Source organism: Schistocerca piceifrons, chromosome 2 (assembly GCF_021461385.2).
Source record: "Schistocerca piceifrons isolate TAMUIC-IGC-003096 chromosome 2, iqSchPice1.1, whole genome shotgun sequence".
NCBI lineage: Eukaryota > Metazoa > Arthropoda > Insecta > Orthoptera > Acrididae > Schistocerca > Schistocerca piceifrons.
Window position 1 is genome coordinate 717217449 of NC_060139.1, and position 19382 is coordinate 717236830.

Here is a 19382-nt window from a genome sequence, read left to right on the forward strand (position 1 = left end):
ATGAAGAAACTACAGTATTATGGCACCCTGGGCTTGGAATTGTTCCTCATTAAAGAAAACGAATTGTAAAATACAAAAGTGAAAAGTTTCAGTTTGCTCAGTGCTACTCAGGGAGTTCTTGAAGAATCATTGCTAATAACAATGCTGTTTACAACTTATCGAATATTTGGTTTAAAGCTAATACTTATTTATTAATTATGAAGAGATTATTAGGCCTAATATTATTTTCAGTTGATCCGATGTTGCCATTGACTGCACATCTGTTAAACTTGACAATATACATCTGGATTTGAAATCAGCTTGGAACAGTCAAGACCACAGTTGGGCCTTAGCCTAGAGATGGCAGTAGATAGTATGTGTGGGATAGTGTGTGTGTTTTTTATTATTGAGTAAACTGCACATGTTTTTATGAAAAACTTACATAGTTCGTGTTATGATTTCTTTCACTTTCATGTGGGATATGGCATTCTTTTCTGAGATAATTCTTATACAAAAACCACATTATCTGTACAGGGTACCATAATACTGTAGTTTCTTCATTAATACTGAATTAATTGCCTTACAGGAAAATCAAGGCCATAAGGTGCTTGTCTGAAATTTTCATGACCAAAATATCTTGTAGCCCTTATTACAAACTTAAATACACTATCAGTCCCATTTCTCTTCGTATGCAGTTACATCTTGCATATAAAAGAAAACTGTGTGTCAGCATAATACTCTTCAAACATTAAACACACATACATGTGTGGTTATTAATCTACTTAGGTTTTTTCATAAATTATATTCAGAACCACATCAACTCTCTGTAAGTGTCTTCATAAATTTAAAAATGTCTGAAATAAAAGGCTTTTTGTGCAGTTTTCTACATCTTTCATTGTCTTTCCCTTCTATTTTTCACCGCCCCCTCGAACCTCTGTTATGTACAATGCACTTAGCTTCTTACTCTTATTAACTCGTGCATGATGTTTTAGTAGTAATCTTGTGTCTTGCATGTGACCCTCTCTTCCACCTTCAAGTTCTCAGGTTTTCAAATCTAAATCTCGTCCGATGCTGTCCTAACAATCTTTCCTTCTCATCCCATACGGTAAGTCTCCCTTGACCTGTGGTTCCGGTGACTTTCTCAAAATCTACCCCTTTTCCTAGACCTCTCCAGTCCTTTTCCTTCACACTTCATTCCCCTTCAGCCCTTCTACATGAAGAAGGGGCCATTGGCTCTGAAAGCTTGCCAATCACAACTGAATTTATATGTGGTAAGACAAGTACTGAAGAAGCATACTCCGGCTATCCAGTTGAGGTCACAACACGGAAACCGTTTTAAAATCCACAATATGGTAATGCAGGATACCCGAAAAAAAAATTTGTGAGATTGCTGAGACTGTGGACATCTCAGCTGAGCAAGTGCATAATATCCTGCACAGAGAATTGGCTATGAAGAAGCTGTGTGCAAAGTGGGTGCCATGATTGGTCACTGTTGACCAAACGCGCATCGGACGCAACATTTATGGTGGTGTTTAATAGCAGTCCACAAGATTTTTTGCAGTGATTTGTGACGGCTGATGAACCCATGCTTCACCTTTACACCCATTTGTCAAAATTGCAGTAGAATAATGGGCAAAGGCTGGTGAAAATGTACGAAAGAAATCGAAGGCCATTTTGTCAGCTGGTAAGGTAATGGCTACTGCTTTTTAGTTTTTCCAAGTGATAATACTCATAGATTACTTGGAAAAAGGCAGAACCATAACTGGACCGTATTCTGCTTCAGTATTGGATCATTAGAAACTTGCTTTGGCTGAAAACGTACCAGGTTTGGCATGCAAAAACGTGCTCTGTCATCAGCATAATGCACCATTCCACACATCAGCGATAACAATAGCAAAAGTGCATGAAATGGACTTTGAATTAGTTCCCCATCCAGCCTATTCATCAGACAGCCCCAGTGGTTTCTTTCTGTTCCATAATTTTAAACTTTGGCTTGCTGGGAAGAAATTTGCACAAATGAAGAAATGATAGTTACAGTCAATTGGAGAAAAAAATATTTTTTTCTGTGGGATGAAAAGGCTAGAATGTATATCCCTCAAAGGAGATAATGTTGAGGAATAAGGTGAATTGTTTATGAAACAAAGAATTTCTTGCTTTTTTACAAGATTTATCAGATCACCATCTTATGTTCACCATTACATTAACTAATTTTACCAAAAATTCAAATGACGTGGTTACAGTCTAACCTAAGAGAACAAAAGACCAGGTAGCTTTATTTATAAACCATATGAAATTAAGGATGAGAAGTCAGATTGGCTACTGACAACTGAATTGTGATTCATTGTACTTGGTTCCTGTCATTAATCGTGTGAGCTGTTACCAATATCAGAATGTGACCCCACAGTCAAGGACACAATAAGTGCATTCTGCTCATCATTCTAATTAAGTTGCTGATCGTTGACATTATTGGTATCTATTATTATGCTATATTAACCTCCATTTGGTTTAATTTCTTAAGACATGAAACATCCAATGAGTTGATAGTATTCCTAGACAATTTTTTAGGGTAAACAGTGGAATGCATTTACTGTTGCCTTCTCAAACCACACCCCACAGGAAGAAATTAGTTCCTTGGATACCAACAGTTTTACAGCTTGCAATACATGAATTTCTAGTAGGAAAGCATTTTTCTATTGGGCAATGAAGTGGAACACTATGATGACCAAGGTAGATACCAGTTAAATTTTACATGCCACAACTGTGACACCACCTCCCATGAACCATGGATATTGCTAGGGTATGGTGTCTTCCGTGCCTCTCTATACCACAGATACAACGACAACAAGTACTACTATGGAGGGGTATTTGTGGAGAGGCCAGACTAAGCTGTAGCTCCTGAATAGGGGTAGCAACCTTTTCAGCAGTTGCAGGAGCAACAATCTGGATAATTGCCTGATCTGGCTGTGTAACATTATCCAGCATGGCCTTGCAGTGCTTGTCCCACCAAAAGATAATTGAAAGGTGAAACTACTACCACCATATATTCCCAAGGGCATACAGCTCTGCTGTTTGGCTTAATAATGATGGCACCCTCTGGGGTACAATATTCCCGAGGTACTCTGCTCCCCCATTCAGATCCCATACAAGACTGGTATTCTATGGATCGAAGCATGGAATGTTAGATCCCCTATTCGAGTAGGTGGGTTAGAAAATTTAAATGGGGAAATGTGTGGGTTTAAGTTTGATATAGTGTGAATTAGTGAACTACGGTGGTAGGAAGAAGAGGACTTTCGGGCAGATCAGCAGCTATCAACACAAGTCATATAGGGGGAATGGAAGAGTAGGCTTAATAATGAATAGGAAAAAAGGAATTCGGATAAGTTACTATGAACAGCACAGCGAATGTATTATCGTAGCCAAGATAGACAGGAACTTAAATGCCACAGTAGTACAAGATTGAGCATCAGCTAGCTCTGCAGATGATGAAGAGATTGAAGGAAAGCATGATGAGATAAAAGAAAACAATTGAGATAGTTACAGCAGATGAAAATTATTATGGTTTACTGGAATTTGATATTGGGAAAAGGTAGAGAAGGAAAAATAGCAGGAAACATGGCCTGAGGGAGGGAAAGAAATGCAGGAGCAAGACACTTGGTAGACTTTCGCACAGAGCATTATTGAATCACTGCTAACACTAAGATTAAGAATGATGAAAGTAAGTGTACACATGGAATAGGCCTGAGGACACTGAAAAATTCTTTATTGATTGATACCTGTAAGACGGAGGTTTCGAAATCAGATTTTAGACTTTAAGAAATTTACATGGCCAGATGTGGAGACTGACAAATTTTGTGGACTAAAACTGAAGAAATTGCAGAATGATAGGAAATTAAGGAGGTGGGACCTGAGATTGAGGGTTTCAGAGGGAACATCAGACAACATTAAACTGAAATGGGACGGGTCTATAATAGAAGACGAATGGGTAAATTTTGGAGACTGAAATACAGAATGCAGCAGAGGATTACATAGGTGCAAAGACAAGGCCTAGTAGAAATCCTTGAATACGGGAAGGAGAAAACATAAAAATGCAACAAGTGAAGCAGGTGAAAGGGAATACAGACATCCAAAAATTGACACTGACAGTATTTTCTGTATGTGGTACCCCCTGTAAACTTGTCAGTACTGCAATACAACCATACTGCCGCCGACTCAGCCACCACAGCTGGCTCCATCACTGCCCATTGACACATTCACACCGTAGGCCTCTCCGACAGCTTCTCTTCTTCAGTTGCTCCGGCAGTTTCGCTTCTTCAGTTGCTGTCTTTCTGCCTTCTGCTTTGTTCTTCTCCAGCACCACATCTCAGAGTCCACTTCTTCATCTATTTACTCCAAGGGTTAGAACTCTGATCATCTTATCCACTCATTTGAAGGCCCACCGGTCTGACTCCTGTGCTTTGCATCCATTTCTCGGGGTTCATTCGTTTCCTAATCAGTCACTGCTGACGTTCAGAAACCCTGTGCGGCACCTGCCATTGGTCAGTCCCTGTTCCCATCAGCCTCCAATGCCCAACATTCTGTAGGTACTGTACTCCACGAGGTCATGTCACTTTGTCAGTGGGCCTTGCACTTGTCTCCGTCCCACAGCCTCGTGCCCGCTTCTGGCCTTGAACCTACAGGTAGTGCAGCATGGCCATACACTAATGTCTCAAGTACTTGCAGTGTTTTCAGGGAGAATGCCCTGCACGACAGACAGCTATCTGTTGGTCCCTGCCCAGTGACACCTCTTCATGGCACCCTCTCATGTAACTCCTGCAGCCATCCCCGCATTGCCCAGCACACCCTGTCCATATTGTTGCATCTGAGGTGGCTGCAGTTGATTCAGCTGTCTTTCCCAGCGCCCACTAGTGCCACCGTTGGTGGTCACTGGCTTCTCCACACTAGAGCCACATTGCCTCACCTTCGAGACACGCCTCCTCCCCTCTGATCTTTAGGGTCTCAAGATGGCTCCAAGTATTGTATCTGTATACCTGTATGTTGTATATCCCAGAAACTAAGCTGTACCGAAATACTATCAGATTGCTGGCAGTGGTAACAAACACCAAATCAGCGGAAGATTACTTTCACTGCTGATAAACAAAAATTTTTACCAGCAGTCTTACAGGAAGCTCCGCACAACAACCAGGTGCTAGGCAGCACCACAATTATAGAATTATTTTCCTACACCAGTCAAGTGGCACGTAGAAAAGACCATGTAAGCTTCCACTGGGTTTATATACAACTAGTTGCCCAACACATAGCCAGCCTGTTCCAACAAAGCTCCAGTCCTAGACATTAGCTGTCTCTCTGAGCAGTTAGTCTGCAACTGCATACAACCACAGCATTGCCGACCATAGCGTTGTGAGACTCTACCTGCAGCACACTTCCCAAAGCACCTCACTGTCACCTTGTGCAGTTGACACTTGCCACCATAGCCTCGTTCAATTTAGCTTCACTGTATGCTCCACGAGCCACTATGCTGCCACTGTGCGCAGGTGTTGTTGGCCATAGCCTTTTTGGATGCCACCTGCCATACATTCTTCGAGCCACCTAGCTGTCACCAAGTGCAGCTACTGCTCATCACTGACCACTGCCTTGTTGAGACTCGTCCTTTATAAACACTGTGAGAAACTTCTTATGGGTGAGATGCAGTGTTACCCTTACAGTAGTTATTCTCATTTTCTTGTTCTCAAGCAGTGACTTATTTTGTTGTGAAGAAAGGTTTCCATTTTACATGTTGGTAGTGTTTGATTTTCAATAGCATAATAAAAACCTGGTTCATTGCTACTGGTTGAATTGTAATTAAAGTGTGTTGTATCGTTGCACCACAAGTACAAAAGACAGGAAGTGTAAATGGCTAAACAGGAATAGCTAGAGTACAGATGCAAGACTGTAGAAGCATGCATAACTAAGGGAAAGATAATGTCACAAAGAACAAAATTAAATACACCTCTGGAGAAAACAGAAGCAACTATATGAATATAGAGATCTCAGCTGTCAAGCGAGTACTAAGCAAAGAAGAGAAAGTTGAAAGGTGGGGGAATATGGGATAGACAAAAAGGAATCAGTCAAACTTTAGGTATATGATAAATCAATCAAATCTAAAGGCCATACATTCAATTAAATACATAGAAATTACAATTACAAACAACTTAAGTTGGAAAGAACAAGCAGAAAATGTTGTGAGGAAGGTGAACCAGACTTTTGTTTTATTGGCAGAATACTTCAAAGACGCAACAGATCTGCTAAAGAGACTGCCTACACTACACTTGTCGATCCTCTTTTGGAGTACTGCTATGTGGTGTGGGATCCTTACCAGATAAGAATTAATAGAATACATTGAAAAAGTTCAAAGAAGAGCAGCGCATTTTGTGTTATCGACAAATAGGGGAGAGAGTGTCATGGATGTGATACAAGATTTGGGATAAATATCATTAAAACAAATGATTCTGTGTTACGGGCAATCTTCTCACGAAATTTCAATCACCAAGTTTCTCCTCCGAAGTGTAAATATTTTGTTGGCGCTGACCTACTTAAGGAGATACAATCATCATAAAATAAAGTAAATTAGAGCTTGCACGGGAAAAAAAGGTGTTCATTTTTTCCGCACTCTGTTCGAGATTGGAATAATAGAGAATTAGTCTGAAGCTGATTCAATAAACCCTCTGCCAGGCACTTAAGTGTGATTTGTAGAGCAGCCATGTAGATGTCGATACAGATAGAAACACAGCAACCATAATGCATACCTTGCTTAATATGGTGCAGGTAAACCAATGGCATTCGAAACAGCTTCCATTCATCTTCGAATGGTTAAATACAGGTCCGGTATGGTTTTCAAGGCAATATCACATCATTCATCCTGCAAAATAGTAATAAGTTCAGGTAATGCTGGGGAAGGTGGATAGCGATCATGCACCCTTCTCTCCAAAGTAGATCACAAAGTCTCAATAATATTAAGATCTGGTGACTGGTGGTCAGGATAGATGTCAGATTTCATCCCCATGCTTACAAAATCAGTCCTGGATGATGCAAACTGAGTGAACACTGGCCCAGTCATCATGCAGCACAGCATCACCACTGAGAACAAACATTGTTCCATGTGATGGCAGTATTGCGATCTTCCAGAGTAACCATGCGACCCATGGAATACCAATGTTGCTGCCCAAGTAATCACCGAACCCAGCTATGTTTCACTCTGAATGTAAACTCGGCTGGAAGTTTGAAACAGTGTAGAACAAGACTCATTCGACCAAATTACTTTCTTCCAGTGCTCCTCAGTCCAGTTTTTGTGGCTTTGGTGCCATGTTTTGCTGTTAGGGGAATTTGCATCACTGGTGGGTGGTTCTGGTGTTCCTGCTAGCCCTGCAATTCCCTACTCGTGAAGCTCTCTTCATGTTATAAGGTGCCGACAGGGTTCATGAGTATAACATCCAGTTCTGCAGTGACTATTGTAGCTTTTGTGCTCTTAATGTTCCATAACAAAGCTCTTCAATGACTGTCTGTCACAGTTGCTCAACACAAACTTTTGTCCATATTATGACTTAGGAGATGATGTTTTTCTGGTTTCCGTGTAGTGTATGCGGTATATATCTTCAATGTGGTACCTCTTGAAACACCTAACACTTGTCCTACCTTGGTTGTGGAAGCACACACTATATAAGCATCAACCATTTGCTCATGTTCAAATTTACTTAGCTCCAACATAATGCCCTCACAACTAAATACAAAACTTTTCTGACTACCACTGACACTTGCAACATACTGATGGCATTGTGTCAGAGTTACTGGAAAACCTTGGTTGAGCTAGACATGACAAAATTATTCCATCTTCTGTGCAAGATGTATCAGACAGGCAAAATACCCTCAGACTTCGGGAAGAATGTAATAATTCCAATTTCAAAGAAGGCAGGTGCTGACAAATGTTAATACTACCGAACCATCAGTTTATTAATTCATGTTTGCAAAATATTGACACAAATTATTTACAGAAGAATGAAAAAACTGGGTGGAGGATAACCTTGGGGTTACACAGAAATGTAAGAATGACACAAATTATTTACAGAATGAAAAAACTGAGCATAGGGTAACCTTGAGGTTGCAGAGAAATGTAAGAATACACAAGACCCTACAACTTAGAAAACTGGTTGAAGACGGGCAAACCAATGGTTACAGGCTTTATAAAGTTAGAGAAATTCTTGACACAGTGGACTGGATGTCACTCTTTGAAATTTTGAAGGTTGCAGAAATAAAATACAGCAATCAAAAGGTTTTAGAAACTTAAACAGTGACCAGACTGCAGTGATAAATAGTCAGAGGTGTGAAAGAAAAGCCAGAGTTGAAAAATGAATGAGACGGTGTTGTAGCCCAAATCCAGTGTTCAGTATGTATATTGAGCAAGCTGTGGAGGAAACCAAGGACAATTCTGGAAGGGGAATTAAAGTTCAGGGGAAAGCAATAAAAAAAACTTTACAGTTTGTCTGTGACGTAATTCCCTCTGAAATGGCTAAGAACTTGGAAGAGCAGTGGAACAAACTGAGTAGTGTCCTGAAAAGAGATTATAAGAAGAACATTAATAAAAGTAAAACAATGTAATATAGTTGAATTAAATCAGCTGTCCTCAGGAAATTAGATTAGGAAATGAGACACTAAGAGTAGTAGATAATTTTTGTGTTTGGGCAGCAAAATAACAGGATGCTTCAAGTAGGGAAGATACAAAATGCATATTGGCCCAAAAAAAAGGAACTTGTTAATTTCTAATTCAAATATTAGTGATAGGCAAAAACATCCAGAAAAGACTTCCTATCATGTAGCCTTGTATAGAACTGAAATGGATGATAAGCAGTTCAGACAAGAAGAAATAGAAACTTTTGAAATGTGGTGCTGTAGAAGAATGCTGAAGACATGTGGATCCATCAAATAACAAATTAGGACATACTGAATCGAATTGGGGAAAAAGAAATTTATGTCACAAGTTGATTAAAATAAGAAATTTCTTAATAGAACACATCCTGAGGCATCAAGGAATTGTCAGTTTGGTAATAGAAACTGGGAAGAAGTTTAAAATTTTAGAGGGAACCCAAGGCTTAAATATAGTAAGCAGTTTGAAATTGGTGTAGATGGTGGTAGTTATTAAAGATGATGAGAACTAGATAAACTAGCAAGGAGAGCTGCAGCAAACCAGTTTCTGGACTGAAGACCACATCAACAATTACTGTGTAAAACATTAAGGTCTGATGAATATATCAGCTTAAGCAACAATTGTATTTGCCTTCACTAAGTGATGGTGTTGATAGTGAAGCATATATGCATGTGATCTCAGACCCATTTCCTGTTGAACTATGAATGTTTACCTAAAACATACTTCCATCGCCTTCAATTTGATGCACATGCAGAAATTGCCTTTGCCATTATAGCACATTTGTCAGTACCTACTGTGAGACTAGTAGTGATAGTGATAAGTATATCATATTGTTACTAGACCCATTAAAAGAACTCAGGAGAGTAAAGAGATAATGGTTTTAGTCATCTGTTTAGCATACTTACGAAATGAAAAAGAAAACCTGATTGCATATTATATGTGTAAGGAGAAGTCAGTAAAATTAATCTGAAAAGGAAAGCTGTCAGTTTAGATCATCTGATTTAATATGCACCAGAGGCACTCTTATAAAGTATTTCCTGATGTAATTGTGATAAAAAGCTCTGCTTTTGAGAGTTGTATCCGTGTTGGTTTCTTTGTGGGATCGGCAGAATTTAATTTATAGGAGTAGGTGGTCCTTTTGATAATTGGAGGAAGATTTTGCTGCAGGAAATTTAGGTCAACTAAATGTACAGGCTCAAATACAAAGGGAACAGAACACTTTTTTTTCTGTATTGGTTTTTGGAATGTAAGGTGTGGTGACAGACTGATCTGTAGTGTGGTCGAGGCATGGATTAAGTTGGATAGTGTCAGTTTGGGTATGAGTCAGTGGAAGCAATTAATGTGAATATAAAATCTTAGGTGTGGTAACATGCTGATCTGTAAGATAGCCCAAGGTCTAGTTTAGATTGAGACGTTGAAGGTTGGTGTAGCAGTGTCAAACACTTCAAATAATTTGAAAATTTTTCCTTAATATTTAGGCAGTTGTGGACACTCTTAGCTCAGAAGGGCTACCTCTGATACAGATCTCTCAATATTTGCTAGAAGTGGCACACTCCTCTCCACAAGACACCTTAATTTTGTTTTTGTATGTTTTCAGATATGCACAAAATTATCCAAAATTTATTCATACAAAATTTCATAAATGAAATGCTCAAGGGAAATGCTCAATTGTTTCATATGAGCTCTTGCTCAAAACTATAGTAAAACTGTGCATTTTAAGTTGCACTGAAAAAAATTCTGTTTCTAACTTTGGTGCCAAACAGTCCACCAGAAAGACAAGTGTAGCATTAGGCATTTCTAAAATAATGGCAAGAAAAGCCAGAAAATTGAAAACTGGTGATAGTATTTTGGTTATGACGAGGGCAAATGCATCAGATGCTGTAAAAAATTGTCATTGTGGTGGTATTTTTGTAAAGAATGAGGAATTTGGCAGACTTTGTCCAGGGAGAAAAGACTATGTGATTGTTCTAATTGATGGGGGTAAAAGTTTAAAAGCAACAGTTGCTAAGCATTTTGAAAAAAAAAAAGTATTTGTTATTTATTGGAATAAGTTTGGTCCTGAAATTATCATTTCCAAATTCTGTGCATTCAGACCTAAGTGGTGTATAGCTGTGGGTCATCGGGAATGCACTCTGAGTTTGTACCATTCATCAGAATTTAAAACTAATGCATTTTACAAAATAATTAAACAAGTTGTAATTGACACAACAATATGCAGTGCATAGTCACCAGGTTGCACACTTCATCAGTGTGGCCTTTGTCAAGATAAAATGACATTGGACTCATATCTTCCTTAACGTGATAAAATTAAACACCTGCGGCTATCGTTTATATGACTACCAGTTTCAGTGACTTAGAACACCATCTTCAGGCCTTGGCTGACACTAGGGTGTGAACTCTGATTGTATATGCAATCCCATCAGTGACCAACATCTATCATTTGGCTTCCACGGAGTGATGTAACAATGCCATCAACTAGTTGATGGTTGCAGACACAACTTTGCTGTTACAGTATTCTACTGAAGCCAGTTCAGAGATATTGGCCACTGATGGAATTGTGTATGGGATCAGAGTTCACCTCATTAAGCATCAGCTATGGTCTAAATATGGTATATTGAGTCATTGAAACTGGTTTCCATAAAATTAAATAACTTCTAAATGATGGCTGCAGGTGTTTCATTTCATAATGTAAGTGAACAGCCTAAGACCCACGGGCCATCAACACAAGAATGGATGTACAGTAATCATATTTTCCTGGCTTCTACAAAGATGTTGACCCAGAAGACGATGATGATGAGTGGTTCCTTCCCCATCTACAGTCTGTGGCTTCAGACAGATCATGCATCATAAGATCTTCCAGGTATCATTATAGTGAAATAATCCAAAAGAATTTTATTGAGATGGTTTATCACTTGATAACGAGCTCCTTCTTGTTGGAGCTTTCATGCTGAAGGTTTAATATGTAATTTTACGAGCCACCACTTCCAGACATGATATCTTAAAACTGTGAAAGAGAACTTGAAGTGCGATAAACTGATAGCTCTGCTATTTAGTTGCTCAGAATTCTGTGAAATGTTTTCGTTGAGAAAACTGTCAAACTATTATGCGTTGAGAAAACTGTCAAACTATTATGCATCCCATCATGATTGTTTTGTTCTAAGTGAAACAGTCTAATGTAATACTATACCAGTTCATGTTTTTAAGACAGAAATGGTCACCTTCATGAAACAGTTACTAAACTGCAGAAAATTATGTACATCAGCAATGGATGTGCTCAAAGTACAGCAAAAATTGCCACCCTCATAAAGATTTCATTTGCTACCAGGTTCTTTAAAGCTGTGTGTGATGGGGTTGGAGGACCTTTCAAATGACTAATTACAAGTGTTTACTTACAGTGCCCAAAAGAATATCAGATCTAATGCCATTTGATTTTCACAAAGTTGTCACAAAAACATAACAAAAATGAAATTACTTTTTGTTGACAAGGCTTAGTTAGAATTGTCTAGGACAGGCCAAGAATACACTACTTCTGCATTCACTGTTGCCAAAACAAGAGAAAACCACCAGTTTGACACAACTTACTTGCAAAAAGTTCAAGTGAAACAAGTTTTTGGAATCAACCAGAATTCTGAGTTTCAATTTTGGAGCCATGCCATTATGTTTTCTTCATTTATGGCTACAGGATATGAGTTGGCAGAATTTGTGAGAGTACATCCAAGGAACACAATGCTCTGATTATTTACATGCACCTTTGTGACCCTTAAGATTGTTTTACTGACTACCCAGGAGGGATACTAACTGGATCCTTGATCGGCATATTCTTGAGAAGCTGCCAGTTCCTGAGGAATTACGTTTAGGCAGACATTAGTATTCCCCAGGTAGGAACATTCAGAAAACTGGTGCAAAATTTAAACATTGCACCATTGACAAATAGATGATTTTGTTTTATAGAATTCCAACTTAGGATCCATTAGGCAGCTGACTTGAGGTTTGGGAATATTAGCTCAGCAGCCCACTCTGAGGCATGGGAACCTCAGAAAAATAACCACTCATGGTTTGACTTCACTGGCTGTCAAGCATAGCACATTGGTGATAGGGATACTATTTCTTTCAGAGGGGTAGTGTCAAAAACCACTGTGGATCAACAACAGTTAGTGTTCAATGAGAACTCCAGAATAAGTAGCAAATTCTCACTTTAAATAGACTTGGTTCAAGTTATTCATTAACCAAAAGTGAATTGTTAATCACCAAGACAAGGATTGTAAAAGTGTACTTTGCCATTGTGTTTACTTAGCAGAATAAGATTTCTCTACCCTTCAAATTACGTTGTACAGCACAGACCATATTATAAAATTGAGGTATCTTTTAGATGAAAGAAGACATTTAGTTTCCTATGCAAGTTGAAAGAACTGCATCAGAGGTGATTTTTCTGAGCTGTAAGGTGTGAAAATTGCCTATGTTCTGGAGCAAAATATGCCTTCAGTTATCTCAAGAACCATCCACCCTGAATGCTTCGCAACTCCCATAAAGCAATGAAAAGAGAACAAATTCCCTAATGTATCCAGAAAGTTATTAGTTGATTGAAAGGTCACTGAAATTATTTCTTGAAACTTTTCCCCCGTTCGGTTAATATATTCACTGCAAGGGCCATCCCACATTTACAAAACTATTCCTTTAGCATGTTTACTAACAGAAGTGCTCTTGATTTTCATCCATGCAATTATTTTTTATGGGACAAAGGCATGTCTTCTTTTCCATGTAGGTACATAGTGTAGGTAATGGCTACATGGTAATGATTGTGATTTGCTTTGCCTTTTTGAAGGGGTGACGACTTCAATGATCCGATACATTTGGAGCGGACATCTACACTCCGAACATTCATTGTGCAGGACTTAGGTGCTATCCCCAATGATAGTCTAAGTTTGGACTACACTTCTGAGTACTACAAGATCAATGAATGGTAAGCAAAACTTAATTTATTTTCTTTATTTCCACTTGTTCTTAAGAACAGTAATGAAGAATCACACTCCAATCATTTGAACATACAGTGCATTGTATAATTTAGAGATGTTTATGCAAAATTGAAATAAAATTCAGAATACTATGAAACCGAAAAGTAATAGTAAAAGTGAAAAATTATAGTGGAGCTGTTGAGTGGTGGATACGCGCATATACAAGAACAAGAACATGGTAACTCAGATTACAATATGTAGTTTTTCTTCACAGTACATAGTTATAAATACAACTACAGTGTCTCCCACTGTAGCAGGACAGTCTTACTGTGTATGTCTGTGCATGTAGAAGAAGATTATAAACTGAGATACCATGACCCAGTGTCTGTTTTGAGGTACCATGACCCAGTGTCTGTTTTGAGGTACCATGACCCAGTGTCTGTTTATGTGCACACCTGCCATTCAATACTTCCACAATACAGTGAGATATCACCTTTACTCATTTCATATTTTTGTATTCCACCCAGGGTTTTCCACTATTGTATTAATGTTGCCACTACAATGATACTGTTTCATGGCAAGAAGCCCCCCCCCCCCCTCCTCTTGTTAATGATGCTAAAACTTTGCCAGAATAGTTACTTTTTCATCTAATAGTAAGACCACATTAGTTTTGTAGCTGCTGCTGGATTCTACAGATTTTGTGTAATTGTAACTGTTAACCAGAATTTGTTTTGGTAGATGTCGATTATCAGTTGCAGTAGTATGTAAGTTAAACATTCTGCATCTAATTTTTATCACTAAGTTAAACTTAATATGGTGGGGCATGTTATGTATGTGACGTAAAACTTATTCTGAAACAAAAATGACATACGAACAAGAGCAGAATTGGTAAGCATTTAGCAAAGCAACACAATCCATCAGCTTTGACCAGTGATTATATTAACTGGTATATTGATTGGATGCCACTCAAGCACATGTATTTTTAACAATCAAAGTACCAGGACCCCAAGTTATCACCTTCCAAAGCCAACCTAGATCTCAGGCGACACTACAGATTAGTCGGAAACCAAAGTCTCTATTTTGTGGTCAAAGAAGAACCGCTGAATCATTAACTTCGGTATACCTCAGATTTTCATTCCTTCCATTCAGTGTGATATATTGGTAACGGAAAAAGGACTAACATCTTGTTCTTCACAAACAACAGCACAGTAGAGGAGTTTGGAGAGGCCAGCTTATTTGAAATGGCATGAAAGAAAAATCTCATAAAATTGTGCATGATGTTGAATGTGAGGATAACAAGAGAGTACACTTCTATAAATAAAGATGCAGTGCATGTGAAATAACAAAACAAAGTACACTACTAGCCATTAAAATTGCTACACCAAGAAGAAATGCAGATGATAAATGGGTATTTATTGGACAAATATATTATTCTAGACTGACATGTGATTACATTTTCACGCAATTTGGGTGCATGGATCCTGAGAAATCAGTACCCAGAACAACCACCTGTGACCATAATAACGACCTTGATACGCCTGGGGCATTGAGTCAAACAGAGCTTGGATGGCATGTACAGGTACAGCTGCCCATGCAGCTTCAACACGATACCACAGTTCATCAAGAGTAGTGACTGGCGTATTGTGACGAACCAATTGCTCGGCCACCATTAACAAGATGTTTTCAATTGGTGAGAGATCTGGAAAATGTGCTAGCCAGGGCAGCAGTCGAACATTTCTGTATCCAGAAAGGCCTGTATAGGACCTGCAACATGCGGTCGTGCATTATCCTGCTGAAATGTAGGGTTTCACTGGGATCGAATGAAGGGTAGAGCCACGGGTCGTAAAACATCAGAAATGTAACGTCCAAGATGCTGCAAATGTCATCGAACTGTTCATGCAGATGGTTGTTGTCTTGCAAACGTTTCCATCTGTTGACTCAGGGATCGAGACGTGGCTGCACGATCCGTTGCAGCCATGTGGATAAGATGCCTGTCATCTCGACTGTTAGTGGTATGAGGCCGTTGGGATCCAGCACGGCGTTCCGTATTACCCTCCTGAACCCACCGATTCCATATTCTTCTAACAGTCATTTGATCTTGACCAACGCGAGCATCACTGTCACAATATGATAAACCGCAATTGCGATAGGCTACAATCCGACCTTTATCAAAGTTGGAAACGTGATGGTACGCATTTCTCCTCCTTACACGAGGCATCACGACGTTTCACCAGGCAAAGCCGGTCAACTGCTGTTTGTGTATGAGAAATCGGTTGGAAACTTTCCTCATGTCAGCATGTTGTAGGTGTCGCCACCAGCGGCGCCAATCTTGTGGGAATGCTCTGAAAAGCTAATCATTTGCATATCACAGCGTCTTCTTCCTGTCAGTTAAATTTCGCATCTGTAGCACGTCATCTTCGTGGTGTAGCTATGTTAATGGCCAGTAGTGTAGTATTCCATTTGAGACTGTGTGAACAATCACCTGAGATCGTTCTCAAGAGGTACTGTTACAAACATTAACACAGAAAGTGAAACTAACCAATTTTGAGAAATGACAAAGTGTCTAGAAATCACAGTGTAGATTGTTGAAAACTGTTTCCGTCAGTTGTGAATTGTATACAGCTCCTAAATCACTCTATGCAAGACGTTTTTCCACACTTTTGTATAACATTAATGCAGAAGGACATGTTGGACATTCTTTTCACCAACTGCTATGGTTGACCTTTGACAATATCTCACCCTACAGTCATTTTGTATTTGTGTTATATCTATAATGGACTTAACAGTCTTCCACATTTATACATTTATCTTATTATTTGCTGACAAAAAGAATAAGAAGGCGAAGAAACAGTTACCTGTTCTTAGTCTGTTTCTTTGTTTACCCCAAGGTCATTTAACATAACAGCTAAGGTGGAGCTGTGATAAAATATATGACTTACTTTAGGAAGAGCCATGTTTAAATTGTTCTATGGTCATGCATTATATTCTTTGCCATTTTGTTAATTTATTCTTTACTCATCTTTAATCTTTTTAGTAAACCTTATGTGACTAAGATATAAAGGATAATATTTAAGAAGGAAAATTAGAAAACATTAGTAAACATAGTCCTTACTACTAACCAATTTAGAAATGATGCTTTTGGGTTTATACCAATTGAAAATGTGTGTTAGGTTCCAAAGCTCTCACTAATTTATGTCAACTATACCATTGCTTAAATGTAATTTTCTTAAAAAGAAGATGGCTTATTACGTATCTCATCAATTAGAACAATTACCAAAACTAGTTTATGAAGAGAACCATACCTCAGTTTTCAGAATGTGAATAAATGCTTTTTGAATTCTCGTAAGGGTCAAGGTGACACACGTTACACGATGGCTTGTTTCAGTGATTTGCCATTATCAAGTGTATGTCTTCGCTGATATGATGTACTCCATATGGCATCTTGGAGTGTAAATGTCTTTTGTCTTTTTATCATGATACAATCACATTATTTATATTTTTACTTTTTATTTGTGTTATCTTATAAAGTTATCTTTTGATAGCATCACTTTAGTTTAAGTGGTCAAAAAAAGCTGTGAAAAAATAACTTTGAGATCACACAAATAAAAATTAATGTGATCATATCATAACAAAAGACAAATGACATTTATGATCCAAGATGTCAATAGACCAAGTCACGCCAGCTAAGACATTCACTTAATAATCTGGTAAGAATATTTATTTATTTGAATTTTATTTAGTTGAATATTACCTGTAAAGCAATGCTGTAAAATACATGAAAAAGTTTACAGAACTCACTGGAGGGGGTGGGGGTGGGAGTGGAATGGGATTGTGAAGTGTAAGAATAAAAATAATGTAGTAATAATAAACATGTTAAAGAATTGATTGACTTTCATTTTAGAAGCATTAATTGGAGGCAAAGAAAGTAGATTTAGAAAGTTTGAAATAAAACTCTACAGTCACCTACATTTTTGGCATTCATGGGATAATTACCTCAACGTAAAAGGAAGACACAGCTTAAACTACTGAGGAACTTTTTGTTATTGATATTAGCGTGCAACTGATTTTCAACCCTAAACTGTGTCCAATCATGAGACAAGTTTAATCAAAATAAGTGGTAGTGGACAAGCGCTGTACAGTATTGTGTTCGTGCATTCTGGTGAGACACAAAAGATGAACACAGCACTCCTATGGGGCCTCACAGAAAATGACATACAGGGATGTTTTGAATGGTGGAAGAAAGACTGTGCACTAAAATGGGTCCTGCTTTGTAAGTGATCAACAAACATTTGCAACATCAGTTTCTTTTGTGTCTTCCTCACTTATTCTTTAATGACTTTACAAATAGTATCTTATAAATTACCAGTATCTTAATCTACACATTACTTATTTGCTGTGTGTTACTTACATGTGCCTAAGTCCTTTACTGACCATATGCTTGTTCTACAATCCTCTTCTGTTTTTTATGAAGAGTTCCTTGCTTGTCCATTCTGAGTTATTGTTCATCTTATCTGTGTCATAGCAAATGTTGTCTCACCAACTACTTCTGCTTCTTTCTCTTCCTCTCGTTTCGACTATTGTCCTATAGAACGCTATTTATGCAAGCTGTTTTCTGACATTGTTACTACGTGACCATCCCAGATCAACCTTCTCTTTTTTAGCTCTTTGTCAAATGGTATTTGTACAGCTCACGTAATTCTTCTTTTTCCACACTTCTCCTTTCCATCAGTAACATGTCCAGAAAAATTATTAATATTTTTCTTTCAAATATTAATAATTTTTCTTCCTGCTTTTTTTTTTTTTTATAAATTAAAGCTCCATTCCATATATCACTGATAACATGGCTAACTGATAAAGGCAAATTTTGAAATCAGTGCTAAGTAATCTTTTCCTTAACATACTGATATAACTATAAAGTGTTCTGCTAGCTGTTGCTAAATGGACATAATTTCTATAGCTGTCATCTTGTCTTTGCTAAAATACTACCTAAATATGTGAAGTGGTTGATTGACTTGAAAATGAATTCATCGACAGTCAAAGGAATATCACTTCACATTTTCAGACTTATGACCAGATATTGTCTTGCCCCCCCCCCCCCCAATCCCCCCTCCCCCCCCCCCCACACACACACACACACACACACACACACCATTTCATAGTAGTTCCGTGTCATTCTGATTAAAATAGTTTTGGAACTACTTACCAGCAGGGTATACGCAAATCTAGTATTGTTCACACCCTGCAGCTGAATGTCTTGTGGATTAGTTTTAGTAAATTCCCTATCACTCTTCTCTAAGATTAGATTAACTAATATAGATGAAATATCATCCCCTTGTCTCAATCCAGTATACATCTTAAAATTTCAGTGTCTTTAGATGGCATAAAGTTTTGTTTGTACACGTTTTAACTAATCTGATAATTAAAAGGGTATTTCAGTTTCCCTCATTAAGCTCAGCAGTGTCATGACAATATATGCTACCATAGGCCTTTTTTAAATAAGGATTACAGTAAGAAACATCTGCGTTGAATTCCCATGCCATCTCAGTAGTTTGTCAGAGTGAATAAACAATCTAATTTGGATCTGTTTCTGCAGAAACTATGTTGGTAGATCCCAGTTTGTTTTTCGTTTATGGGATGAGCCTTACTAACAGGCGAATCAGTAGCATTTATAAAGTTGTGTTTACACCTGTGCGCATTGCGGCTAGTCGCTGTAGCTTACCCCACACGGAAGCAAGGGTACCCAACATGAACACAGGTGTGAATGGAATCACTCGCAT

The 19382-nt window shown here is 38.3% G+C and overlaps 2 protein-coding genes across 2 annotated transcripts in view; one reads left to right on the plus strand and one right to left on the minus strand.

Moving 5' to 3' along the window:
• LOC124776258 (heterogeneous nuclear ribonucleoprotein R-like) overlaps positions 1 to 19382 on the minus strand; it is a 110665-nt gene that overhangs the window by 79997 nt on the left and 11286 nt on the right. The window lies entirely within an intron of this gene.
• The window catches only part of LOC124776257, a 62520-nt gene that overhangs the window by 1219 nt on the left and 41919 nt on the right, over positions 1 to 19382 (plus strand). The window contains exon 2 of the mRNA XM_047251140.1: positions 13476 to 13613. Coding sequence (XP_047107096.1) covers positions 13476 to 13613 — 138 coding nt within the window. The remainder of the gene's footprint in view (positions 1 to 13475; positions 13614 to 19382) is intronic.